We start from the raw sequence: 12,969 nt of genomic DNA, 5'->3' as shown, positions 1-12,969 counted from the left end.
ACAATACAATGAAAAACACTGAAAGAGCCAGTGACTCCTTGAGCTGACAAAGCTGACAAGGATAAGACAAGACCATTTGAGATAAAAGGCTAGCTCTACCAACTCTGATTATAAGCCATGCCACCGGCACTACCGGTGCCAACAGGTATCAAACAGAACCATTGCTTTTAAAGCATACTCCTGAGGATTATGGTAACTATTCCTGGTACACATCTATATTAGTGTGAATACAAAACGTTGAGACAACTTGAATGACCACAATGAAATGTAATAGAAACATTCACTTATATTCAAGGTGATATTTATAAAAGAAGTCTGTTGCAAAGGGTCAGCACTCAAAAAGCCTGGATTCCTTGTTATAACAACATTCTAGAGCCAGTGAGTGCATGAGTTGCTTTTGAGTTGGAGTTGTGTAGTTATAGTGCTTTGTGACTTGACATATTTATTTGGTTGCATTTGATTTGTAGTCTTAACTTTTTTGATACAATTGATGTCAGGTGTTCTTTTGGTGTCAAAAGAAAATTGCTTGGCCAAAAATAACTTGCAAATGGGTTTTAGCTTGGGTTTGAAATGGTAAATTGCACATTATGAGACTCACAGTTAGGACATTTCAGACATACTCCATGTCATTTTACTAGTGATTTACAACTAGTTGGAATAGTTATTGTGTTTGTCAATCTGACATGTGTTTTACTCTTGACAGAAAACATGATGACTCGGAACACAACCTTATTTTTAGGCAGGTCTCTTGCATTGAAAGGATGGCATAAGTGTTTGGGTATTAAACCACCACCATGTTTATGCTAAGCCAATATCATTCATGTTGAATGACCCTCTATCCCTGGTGGCCTGATGTCTGTCACTCGAGTGGTAACTACACTATGTAGATGGGGAGAACTGAGAGGTGCTGGGTACTGACTTTAGTAACTTGAGAAACAATCATACAGGGAAATGTTCATTAGTTGAACAAAGATAAAGTGATGCATGGATGACTGAACGATGACTTGATCCGTTCACCATTAGCTACTGTGGATGAAATCACAGTGCAATCGCAAAAACCTATACTTAGGTGACTTAAAAAGCCTTCCTAAAACATGTAAAAAATTGTCAAGTTGTGAACTTTGACATGGGTTTAAAAATGTTTTTTACTCAACAAGAAATATATTGTGTGTATTCTACTGTACTTATGGTTGTGCTCAAAAGCAAACATTACACATCTCTTGCATCTTATCCAAATAAGACAAATAGATGTGTTTAGATGGATATTTTATAACTTTTTCTACTCTGCTCCATCTACTTCTCCAATGCACCCTGTCTTCCCGTCTCTTTTTCAATATTCTCCATTACATCTAATATATATCTTGGTTAAACACAATATATACATTTGGGTTAAAAATAATCTTTTCACATTTGTAATGTTGGAAACCCTGGCAATGCTTTGATAAAAAAATAAAATGTTATTGTTTTGTTCATCAAAACTAGAATGCCTGTTCAGTTTCTCAACCAATTGACACACTTTGGTGTAAGTAAATTTTATTCATATAGCACCTTTCACAGACAGGATCTCAAAGTGCTTCACAAATCCATCAATACAAATTGTAAAAAAAGAAGTCAAAAAGCCCCCAAATACAGGACAAATAAACACATAAAAGACCACAGGAGGCTAGACAGATGCTAGTCTGAAAAGATGAGTCTTGAGCTGAGTTTTAAGAGTCAAATAAGGGTCCATTGAATCCCCTGTCCTGGTATAAGGCATGAACTTTCTTGTAAAGGGTCACTTTGATTTCTCTTCTATGTGCCAGTGTTCACACCCCAGACAGCCACAGGGTGGCGCCATATATACGTTATATTGGATATCGCTGCCTATTGGTTATCTTTGCCTCCCGCCTGTGACTGTCACAAGTGCACCCATAACGACCAGTCAACTGAACTACAATGTAGCTAGTTAGCTAAGTCGTACTGAAGTATCGGGAAGGAAATAACATTTTGTAGCACTGTTTTGTCTTTAACACGCTAGGTATTTAAATTCATTTTAATTACGGCGTTGTCTGGTTTGTACATTGGTACTAAATGTAGCTAGTGCTAACTACTTCGCGGGCAGCAAAGTGCCCCGTGTGCATGGTCATTGCTAGCTAGCTAGCTAGGCTAACCTACCGATACAGCTACAAGCGAGGGCTAGTCGTGCGTGGAAATGGCTGCAGGAAGTGGTGCTTCAAGCGGCCACAGTCACTCGCCTGCCGCCTGGGACTCATCTCTGGACCGACGGTTCCAAGGAGTGTCAAACACAATGGAATCTATTCAAGGACTATCCAACTGGTGCATCGAGAACAAGAAATACCACAGCCAAATCGTGCGGTACTGGATGAAATGGTTAAGGAAATGTAAGTTACTTGGCTGGATAGCTAAGCTAGATAGCTAAAGTTAGCTAATATCTATTCGTTTTGTGTTAACTGCAATGACTAGAGTTAGTAACTGCGGCAGAGCAGTCATCTTCGCAACCGGTGCCCAGTCAGTGTAAACAAAACCGCAAGACAGAAAACGCACATATCTCTGTCTTGCCCGTTAATTGTGCTCGAAAATATTTTATCTATGATCAACTATAGAAAGTACCCTTTTGCTGTTAGCCAAAATAGTTGTAGTTCACACTCAGTGGGGCTGCCCATGACATCTAAACGAATGTTCATTATGTAGCTAGCAAGCTATTCACAATATAAGAAGGAATGATATGACAAACGTGTCTAACTAATTGTAGCTGACGTTACATGGCAGGGTGTTAGAAATAAAACTATTGCTGTTGTTGTCGTTGTTGTTATTGCAGCTAAAGGCATTGTATACTTGCTAGCTAGGCATATAGGACGCATATGTTCTGAACGTCAAACTATTTACCGAGTTAACTAGCTAACGTTACAGTCGGTGTCAGGGAACCGCTCACACTACTAGTGTGCCAACTATAGTTGGTCAATTTGACAACTCTGAGGATTGTTTGTAAATAGCTTTTACTTGCAAGAGAAAAGAGCATTACACGATATAGCTATTAAAATGCATTGTTAAGGAAAATATTGGAATTCAAATTGTGTGAAGGATCCATGAGTCGTTTTTAGAGGAGGTTAGGGGTCTGTGGTATTTGTCCTTGTTAGCATGATTGATGTGCAAGCTGTTTGTTGATGCTCTGAGCAAGACTGCTAGCTGTTTGCTAACTCTGCATTGGTAGCCTATGTCTTGGTAGTAGGCGTACATGCATTTTTTGTTGTGAAGTATTATGCTATTATTTGACCCCATGCTGGGAAAACCTCCCGGGTTTATCTGTAATGCTATTCCAATGTTTTCTTAGATCGATAGTGTCTCTGGATGTAAGCATCACGTTTGGGGCAGTGTCTATCCCTAACTACCACCATCGTAGCCTACTTCTGCTTTGACTTTGCTGCTGTACATTTGGCCATTGCTGTTTCTCAGGGTTCATTTTAAGTTATTTCATTAGACCTCTACTTGGATCAAGCACCTGGCAGACTAATGATCCAATTAGTAAAACAATGTAGTCTCACCACCATGGTGTGTGCTCATTCGACCCTTGTGCTGATCCATTATGCTCGTACTCTCTCTGTAGCTGATGCCTCTCACAGACTCAACCTGTTGTACCTCGCCAACGATGTCATTCAGAACTGTAAGAGGAAAAATGCCATCGTCTACCGTACCGCCTTCGCTGAGGTACTCCCTGATGCATTCTTGCTGGTCAGGTAAGTGAACCACGCTCAAAAGGCTAATCCGTCCATTAAATGGAGACTAATCACTGTGCTGTTTATCCATTGTTATTTAGAAAATAGTTATGTTTGGATTACTCAATCCATGCCAAATAACAATGTCAATGATGTTGATGAGCCTCTCTCTCTTTTCCTACACCTCCCCGGCTGTAGTGTGGGGGACTCCAGTGAACAGATGATAAGAGCAGCGGGCAGGATCCTCACTATCTGGGAGGAGAGGGCTGTGTACACTAACGAGCTCATCTCAGAGTTAAGGTCCTACCTGGTCCGTGAGGACTCCCCTGCTGCTGCTGCTGCTGCTGCTGCTGCCACTCCTGTAGAACCCAAAGGTGAGACTAGCAGGACACTGGTGTCTGGGCCATATACTTTAGTGTATTGTGTTACTCAACTCTCCACTTTATGAAAGGCCTAATCTAGAATGATCAATATTTGTTATGGTCTTTATTGTGAAGCGATTAATGTTTTGTCCTGTAAGCTCTCTGGCTACTAACCTGGCTTCACCAGACGCAATTCGCAAAAATGCAAAGGGTCTGGAAACTCACAGTTGCTTTCCGATTCCCAAGGGTCATTATGAACGGGCGTAGATCAAAATCCCTCAGGATGCAATTCGATAGACCCATAACCAATCAGAGCAAAGAAATGTTTGACATAGCGCTGAGCGACAGAAAATGTAAACAGGCAGCAGCTTGCTAGCCTGGCTTCGCCAGACCCGGAAGTACTGCAAACACATCTTTCTTAGCAACAAAAGCTTTAAGTGCAGTTGTTTGTTCTTCTTTTAGAAAAAATACACCATTCAGTTCATTTAATACGGTTGCGATTGCAGATTCAACATCAGCTGCTGCCATCTTGGTTGTTGGCGAAAATGCCTCGGTGCTCCTCTGTTCCGTCATCTTATTAAACCCGCCCCATATTAGTTAAACGGTTGTGATTGGCATGACCCAATCTCCGTTTGAGTGGATTCACTTAGAACGATTGGATATCCAGACTGATCTGCGGAGTGAAATAGAATGTGAGCTCGCAAGATCAGGCTGGCGATGCCAGGCTAGCTGCTTACCTGGTCTTGTTGAATATCTGGACCAAAAGTGTATGAATTCATGTTTGTTTATTGAATTTATCGCTCAGCGTCATCCCTGTGCATTTTTGTCATTTCAGCTCCGGTTGATAGCCAAGCTGCTCTCAAGTCCAAGATTGTGGCTGAATTTCTGGTCAGTTTTTGTCCGTCCCTGTTCTCTTTCATTTTCTATGGTGTGTGTGTAGTAAACAAGAAATGGCTAGAGAGGTATTTGGAGCGCCTGTGTATAGCTAACATCCTAATTTGACCTCCAAACCTAACCGAAGGTGCTGTACGTCCTGTGGTTGTGACTCTCTGCCTGCCTTGTGTTCTGCGGCGCAGCCCCAGGTGCTGATCGAGCAACTGGCCAAGTACCAGAGCTCCGTAGAGGAGATGGAGCTGAGGGAGAAGCAACTGGCTGCCATGAGGGTGGACGTCTGCAGCACCGAGGCTCTCAAGAAGCTCAAAGGTGCCAGACAGGATAGCCGATCATCAAACCTTATCATCTCCATCTCACAAACCACTCGCCTGGCCCAGCTAGCACGTGGCTCACTCTACCCCTGTTGTTTAGACCCAAATGGAGCTTTTCGTTTTAAATGTATTAAAGTTCTCTCTCACTCTCTTTACCTTCCTCTCATCCCACCTCTTTTCTCTCATCCCAGATAAGGCGGGAGGAAAGAAGTTCTCCAAGGACTTTGAGGAGGGGAGTGCCAAACTGCAGGACTTTGTCAGGTTCCTGGAGAAACAGTCCAAAGGAGGACCTACTCTGCTGGAGGCTCTGGGCAACTCAGACATCTTCTATGAGATGCAGTACAAGGAAGTCAAGATTGTCGCCAATGTAAGTACCTTATGGACTAGATAATGACAGGCTTGGATAATGTCAGTAGTGTTGAAACCAGAATTGCCTATTCTCCAGGCCTACCAGACGTTTGCCAACCGGGTATCCCACCTCAAGCGTAAGCTAGACTCCCTCAAGGCCACGCTCCCTGACCTGGATGAGTCTCCCATCCCCTCACCCTCCGCTGACGCCCCCTCCCCCACCGGCTCTGAGTCGCCCTTCCACGGACTGAGCGTGGCCGACCCAGACCCCGACCTGGACGGGCTGGCCATGGACGAGGAGGCCGACATCACCCTGGGGGAGGCCCCCAGCCCCCTGTCCTCCCCCGGAGGCTCCCCCAAGCACACGTTCACGGTGGGGGACAAAGACAACCGCGATGTGGAGGACATGGAGCTGTCGGAGGGGGAAGAGATCGAGAGTGCCACCATTCTAGGTGAGTCGGTAGGGCTCAGGGGTGCTGTGTGGAGTGGATGGAGAATGGGGTTGGGCTCAGGGGGCTGTTCCATAAAGGCGCAGCTTTGATTGACTTTCCTTGTCCTCCCCCCACCCACATTATTTATGTGACAGTTGAGGAGCAAGTACCGGTAATATGTCCTGTCCCTGAGGCACTGTCCAATCCAGTGGATACTGTCGCTGTCACGCAGCCGTCACTGGCCACAGAGGTGGTGCCTGGCAAACAAGGCACACCCTCCTCAGCCATGCCCCCAGCCAGCTTGCCTAGTGTGGACCTGCATAAAATCAACTCCATCCTCAGCAGCATCAGCTCAGTCATGAAGAACACTGGTGGTGAGTGACCTCAGCCTACTAAGATATCATACTCCCTGTTATCTGTCAACGTTTACTGATATAAACAGCCCTGATGTGACCTGGAACCTAATGTTCCATTTACTGTTACATCTGCAGAACATCACAACAGTTAAGGGCATAATTGTCAAACTGTTGTTTCCTTGTGTAAACAACCCTTGACATGATAATATCTCAGAATGTCAGTTCTAACCTTAGCCCGTCTGGTTAGTTATTCACATTGCTGTTGAAGGCTTCTCTTCTGGCGTCCCATTCTGAATTGTACAGTACTTTGCTTCAGAGAATAAAAACATTGGGTGGAGTGATGTAACCAGGGCTGAAAATTAACACCTGCCACCGGCCAAATGCAGGTAAAATGTCCAATTGGCGACTAGATTTCGGAAGGCTATCTGAAAAAAAAAAAAACTTGGCCGGTAGACTTTTTAATCTACAGTCCCCTTGGCAGGTGACTCCCGTGAGCCAAAAAGTTAATTTTCACCCCTGGATGTAACGATGCCAAACTCTCTGAGCCTCTATAAACCATGTAACCGCTTGAACGGTTCGCTCCCCTCATTGATGGCCATGGCCTTTCTAACATACTGCTCTGTCATGCAGCTGCAAGTGCTTCCGTATGAGGCTATGTCCTAACGGGATGGCTGACGCACTACTCGGCTCTATGGGCGTCTTTTCCGAACTGACTGTGCAGACGTACCGTCTACCAATGTTTAATAACATTAGTTTCCTCCAATCTTAATGTGTGCATGTATCCCAGGTGTGACCCCAGGCTCCTGTGTTTATCCAGGGACTACCTCCTCGCTAGTCTCTCTCCAGACTCCAATATTAAGTTGAATCGCTGTGCTACTTAATAATAGAGTCTGTGCCACTTCACCACCCTAGCTGGTTTTCTGAGGGCGGGTCTAGGGGTTTTAAAAAAATGGAGTGGCAGGTCGTAGCAACAATGCAAACCCAAATATTTCAAACACAGATGCTGGAATCTTTCAGTTCATTGAAGAATGGCAAACTTCTAGCAGTGCAAAATATTGTCTTCCACTTACTGTTGCAATGCAGGCCTAAATGTAGTAATGTTGTTATGTGGAGTGCAGCTATTCAAAGAGAGACGCTAGCCCAGTTTAGATGGGCGGGGTCAGGTTGGGTAGGAGCGCCTGATCGTGAAATTCGTTACTGATTGGTGCCACTGGGATTCCGGCGCTACCAGTCAATAGCCAGGATTCGAACACACCTTTTTAGCATGAAGTGTCGCAGACCCATAGAGAGATCTGCATGACGTAGTTAGCGTAGCTTACAAAGTGTATCAGCGTGAGAACTCTCATGGGTCTGGCGTTGAGACTACCTCCTCCCCGCCCCAGATGCAGCCGGCTCTTCAGTGATGGAGGCCGCCCCCGCAGCCCCTCCGACTAGCAGTTCCCTGGCCAGCCTCCTGTCTAAGGTGGACATGACACCAGCAGACCTCCTGGAAGCTCTCTCCAGAACACAGGCCCAGGGCTGCACGCCGCAGGGTGAGACACGCCAAGGGTGTTTAAACAAGGCTGATGTGATGAATGATGATGGACTGGAAATGAGGAGAAAAAAACGGGAATCAGCCAGTCGTGTATTTCAGATGATAATCATTTACGTGAGATTAGATGCCTCAAATCATTTTAGATACCTCTTCTCTCCCCTGTATCCTCTGGTCTCTCAGGTGTTCCCGCCATGCTGAACAGCCCTGTTGAAAGCACTTCATCCAACTCCTCCAGTGCAAGCAAACTCCCTACCCCCACCACTGGCTCTGTCCCCACGCCCGCAGGCCCCCCCGAAGGCCCCCCTCGGCCCTCCCCTCTGATCTCCACCGCGGGGAAGAGCTCCTCCACCCCCCCAGCCATTCCCCCGGCCGGGGCTCCGCAGAGCACAGGAGGCCCGGACCAGAATAGAGGCCAGCCGCCCCCAGCCTCCTCCCTAGAGTCTAAGATCCACAGCTTCCTCCAGGGGAACCCCGGTTTCAGTGCCTTCGACCTAGTGTTCGCCGGTGAGCCCGCCCCGGTGGTGGGCAGCGACCTCAGCCCCGTGCCAGCGGCTGAGAACCTGGACGGGACGCCTGTGAGAGACGAGGGCGGGGGCACCCCCACCCAGGACGAGATCATGGACAAGCCGGCGGGGACAGAGCCCCGCCTGGTCGGCCAGGCCCAGGCCTCCTCTGGCGGGGCTGCCAAGGCCACGGACGGAAGCCTGTCTTCAACGGCCTACAGCGATGGTGCCTGGCAGGACCCCAATAGCCCTCATCTCTCCCAGCAACACCCGGGCGTACCCATACGGACCCAGTCATACCCGTACGCAGCGGCAGAGGGGGGCCATGGGATGCCTCCCGGTAACACGCTAAGCGGTGGCGGCAGCAGCGACACTGTACAGAGCTTCTGTGGCACGAACGCAGGGGCGAACTCTAATGTCAGCAGGGGAGGAGGATGGTACGGTAACGCCTACCCAGATCCTGGCAGGCACGGTATGGTCGCGCCGAGAGGAGGCGACGCCCCCCAACCCGGACAGTATTCCTATCAGGGCGAGGGGCAGGAGCCCTACGCCGCCCGGGACCCTCAGACCCTGCCCTCACGTCTAGGGACCTCCGCCTCGGGGTATTTCACCAACCCTCTGCCCCCCATCCCTCAGCTGCCCCCCATCCCCCAGGCACCTCCTCCTCCCCAGGGTTTTGAGGGCCCCCCTAGCTCCGTGGCGGTGGGCGGGGCGATGGCTCCCGCCGATAAGCCCCTGCCTAACCCAGAGACGGACGGGGAGAGTGGGGGCAGCGGCGAGCGTGTTGGCGCGGTAGTGGTCCACGACCACCAGCACAAATCCGTGTATCATCCGGACGACCTTCGTCGTCACCCGGACGACTTCCGTTACCCGGACGACCGCCGGCGTTTCCCCGACGACCCACATCCCCTCGACGACCCTCGCCGTCACCCCGATGACTTCCACCGCTACCCCCACGACCTCCACCATCACCTAGACGACCAGTACTACCACACAGAGGACTACGAGCCCTACCGCCGTCCTGACAGCCCTTCGGCCGTGTACCCCAGAGGCAGAGAGCGCCTCACCCCCCCCCTCTCTCCCTCGGAGGACCCCTATTTCTACCAATACCCGCCACGTGGCCTTTCTCCCCCTCCACCATATGGCCACAGGAGGCCCCTCCCGCCTCACCTAGAACTGCAGCACCCTGACCACCACCTGCCGCCCTACCCTCCTCTGGGGCCTGTCCACCCTGGTCACCCCAGAGGCCTCCCGCACGGACCCCCTCGCCCCCCGTTCCGCGGCCCAGAACCAAGGGGCATGCACAGAGGGAAGCGGCAGGGCCCTTTTGGTGGACACCCGAGAGGAGGTGGACCAGGGGGCCCGTTCTTCCCCCCGAAGAGGCCACACTTACCGCCACGTTACTGACTGGTCGCCTGACCGTTTACAGCGCATATGTCATTGTGGCGAGGGGGGTGACTGGCTGTGTGGTCACTTCTCAGATGGTGAGACCAGTAGTGAGGACTTCCAGACTGCCAGCGCATAGACATGGAGGAGAGAGGGGGGATGGAGGGATTAGAGGAGAAAATTAGGTGCTTTAAGAGCAAGATGTGGGGAGGATGACTTATGCATAAGAGGGGGATGGAGGAGTAGTAGTTTGAAGAAGAGTAGAACTGGAGCAGTACCAGAAGGAATGAAGATGAGTCCGGAGAAGAGGAGAAGGAGGAGGAGGAGAAGAGATGGGAGAAATGGAAATCGAGGTTCGGAGAAGAAGATTGTCACGCTGAAGTTCCAAGGCCCGCGGATAAAATAAGAGGTGGATATCTGGCTATTCAATTAAATTTTTGTTCTAATATTTGTTGAAATATAAAAGAGTCACTTCACCTTTAATTCATCTTCCCCTCTGCCATAGCATTTGTGTACACATCTGCGTGAGTGGGCAAGGTTAAACTACTCAACCTACTGTTCATCACTTCGTCTGCATTTGCAGTTATTCGTTTTTGCCAAGGAGATGAATTTAAAATTATCTGAACTAAAGAAATTTAGTTAGTGCTATGTTTCTGCTCCTGTTAAGTTTTTAATGAAAAGAGTTAGGGTCCCGTTTCAAAGATCTATTCATGCAGTGATCTGATGGGGTTTAGTACAAGCGTATCTCTTTCTGTTTACATCACATTTATGTAGACGCAAAGAGAGTGTTCTATAATTTATCATTCCTTCTACAGTACCCCACTCTAGAGCCGGGGACATTGATTGTAAATTACTTTGAATGTTAGATTTCGAAAGCGATTATTCAGTGTACATAGTGCAATGGAGATTCTCGCAAGCGGTTTCTGGTGGTTATCCCTACGGAGGGAGACATGAGTATAGTGATGGGGAATGATGAAAAAATTGGTCTTTTTGGGGAAGTACTTAGCCTTCACTCCGCCGCAGAAGAAACAACGTTGGTTTTGGAGAGGGAAGAAGAAAGTGCCCGGCTTCAGCGAAATTTTTTCTTGTACTGGTTATAATAAAAACTTACGTTTGAAAACCACTGTGTCTTTTTTTCTTCAGCCCTGGTCTTGGGATCTGTCTTTTCCAACAGCCTGAGTCATGTCGGCTTCCATTATTCTCCTCTAACAACCACTAAACGTTCTAGTTCTGATTCTAATTCTTAGTTCCAATCATGTTTAGGAATGTCATAGGACAACTCTTAACCTAGTTTACAATAGGATTTGGCTGACCAGTTTATGGTCTGTGATACTACATGTATGACAATCATGATGACATTGTTTGTCCACACAATCTAAACCATACTGACCTTAAAACTAAATAGATCACTTATGGTTGGACAGACCAATCCAATTATATGTTATTGTGCTTACTGTAGGTCTATAGATGTGATTTTGTGAACAGCAGCCCAAAGCTTCTTGATATTGAACTATTCCTGAGTAATTGGTGTCTCCATAGACAATGTAGACCAATTTATTTCCTCCGGTCGGGGATCATTTTGCTAATATTTTGAGTGCTCATACTCGCCATATGGGCTCCATTTACCATTTCACCGAAACACACCGTGGTTAAATAGCTTGGAAGCGAGACTTGGGCCAGAACAACCTCCTCCATCATGCTTCATGAAGACATCCGACTCAAATAGAACAGAGATCAGAAGAATTTCATCAGATATCAGAGGTGTTAGTTTTTCCGGTGTGGCTTTTCTGCAGTGCTGCAGCCTTGGCCAGGATCGGACAGGGGTCAAATACTTAGTTTGATGTTTCAATGGCGCTCCTGTGGCCCTTATTCTCCCGTGTTAGACGATCGTTTTAAGAGGATGTCCACTTTATTGAATATACACTTAGCTACAGCTTTGAGTCTGTTCTACTTAATCTCTGTAGGCTTGTCACTCAAAATACGACAAGTACTGTAGCATTGAAGGACAAATGGGCCTTCATTACTTTGTATTTTAGACCATGTAAGCCATGAGGCTTATCTATTTTAAGGGCCTAATCGGCTATTAACTGCATTTGTGCTGATTGCAACTAGGGCTAGTGTTTACTTGTTAGTTGGATGTTTATTTGCATTTGTATTCCCATCTGTAGGAGGGCCAAATATCTTCACAGTGTAGGGGCATTGAGGATGTGGTTTATCTCATTCTACGAGGCTGCCTGTACTTGGCTTCTGATGCTTTCAGGGCTGAGGTGTATGGTTGGCTGTCATAGTCATAAGCTCCGGGCAGCTTCTCTCTCCTGAGGCTTCCAGGCCGGCTTGACCTTTGGGCTCTTCCTCTGCTTTGACATGGGGTATGGGAGACTTCAGCTTCAGTAGATGGATAGATAAGCAGTGCGCAGCCGCTTGTTCACGAACTCGCCGCTAGATGTCAGTAAATCCCCATTACATCGTCTCGCTCTATGAATAGACCTTAACGTAGGGAAATAACATCCAGACATAACAAAGTAGGGGGTGGTTGTAGCGATTATAGGGTACAGGGTTTATCTTGTTTGCGCGGGTTACTTAAAATTGCAAGTTGATTGTGTGGAATGAGGGTCACGTTGCTCTTGCATGGAACACTAGTCGCATGCAACGGTGTTCATTCCCTTGTCCCCGCCCATTTGACGAGCTTTGTGCTGCAGATCTCGATTAATATTTGAAGTTGTGCCTAATCAGTGCCAGCACTTTCTGGAAGTGTGATCTCCAAACACAAAGCAGATGACGCACAAACCTCAGGGAAAATGATGTAGGCCTCACATCAGGCGTTTTTGAATTTGAAATGGGAAGCCTGTTTGTAATTTAGGCTACTACGTATTACAGGTTATAGCTCATTGAGTGAGGAAGACTTAAGTCATTCAGCAATATTTATGAGAAAACGGACTCGTACATAAATTTAGAAGATTATTACTTTGAGAATAATGCAATGAGACTAAACTCCTATTAAAGTGTTGCTGTAGCCTACAGCAGTTTATCAAGTGCAACTTATTGCATGTGCACGCGCATCTACAGTAGCTTGTACGAGTGTATGGCAGGGCTCTTGTTTCTTGACTCATAGCCTATAGAGAAACATTTTG

General features: G+C 47.2%; 1 protein-coding gene across 1 annotated transcript; it reads left to right on the top strand.

Moving 5' to 3' along the window:
* Positions 1-5,176: 5,176 nt before the first annotated feature.
* Positions 5,177-9,899, top strand: LOC311322733 (uncharacterized protein). Its single transcript, XM_084454831.1, has 6 exons — positions 5,177-5,278; positions 5,472-5,647; positions 5,726-6,080; positions 6,215-6,433; positions 7,798-7,947; positions 8,130-9,899. The coding sequence occupies exons 1-6, from the start codon at positions 5,203-5,205 to the stop codon at positions 9,857-9,859; spliced, it is 2,706 nt and encodes a 901-aa protein (XP_084310957.1). The 5' UTR covers positions 5,177-5,202; the 3' UTR covers positions 9,860-9,899.
* The last annotated feature ends 3,070 nt before the right edge of the window (positions 9,900-12,969 follow it).

The sequence above is a fragment of the Borostomias antarcticus genome (assembly GCF_949987555.1).
Source record: "Borostomias antarcticus genome assembly, chromosome: 21".
NCBI classification, from domain to species: Eukaryota; Metazoa; Chordata; class Actinopteri; order Stomiiformes; family Stomiidae; genus Borostomias; species Borostomias antarcticus.
The sequence above is the reverse complement of the archived record's forward strand: the minus strand, read 5'-3'. Positions and strand labels throughout refer to the sequence as shown.

Excerpts from the sequence above, each read along its gene's own strand:
- LOC311322733 (XM_084454831.1), top strand. The coding sequence starts at position 5,203 with ATGGAGCTGAGGGAGAAGCAACTGGCTGCCATGAGGGTGGACGTCTGC. Across the intron at positions 5,648-5,725 it reads AAGTCAAGATTGTCGCCAAT|GCCTACCAGACGTTTGCCAA; the intron begins GTAAGTACCTTA and ends CCTATTCTCCAG. Across the intron at positions 6,081-6,214 it reads CGAGAGTGCCACCATTCTAG|TTGAGGAGCAAGTACCGGTA; the intron begins GTGAGTCGGTAG and ends TTTATGTGACAG.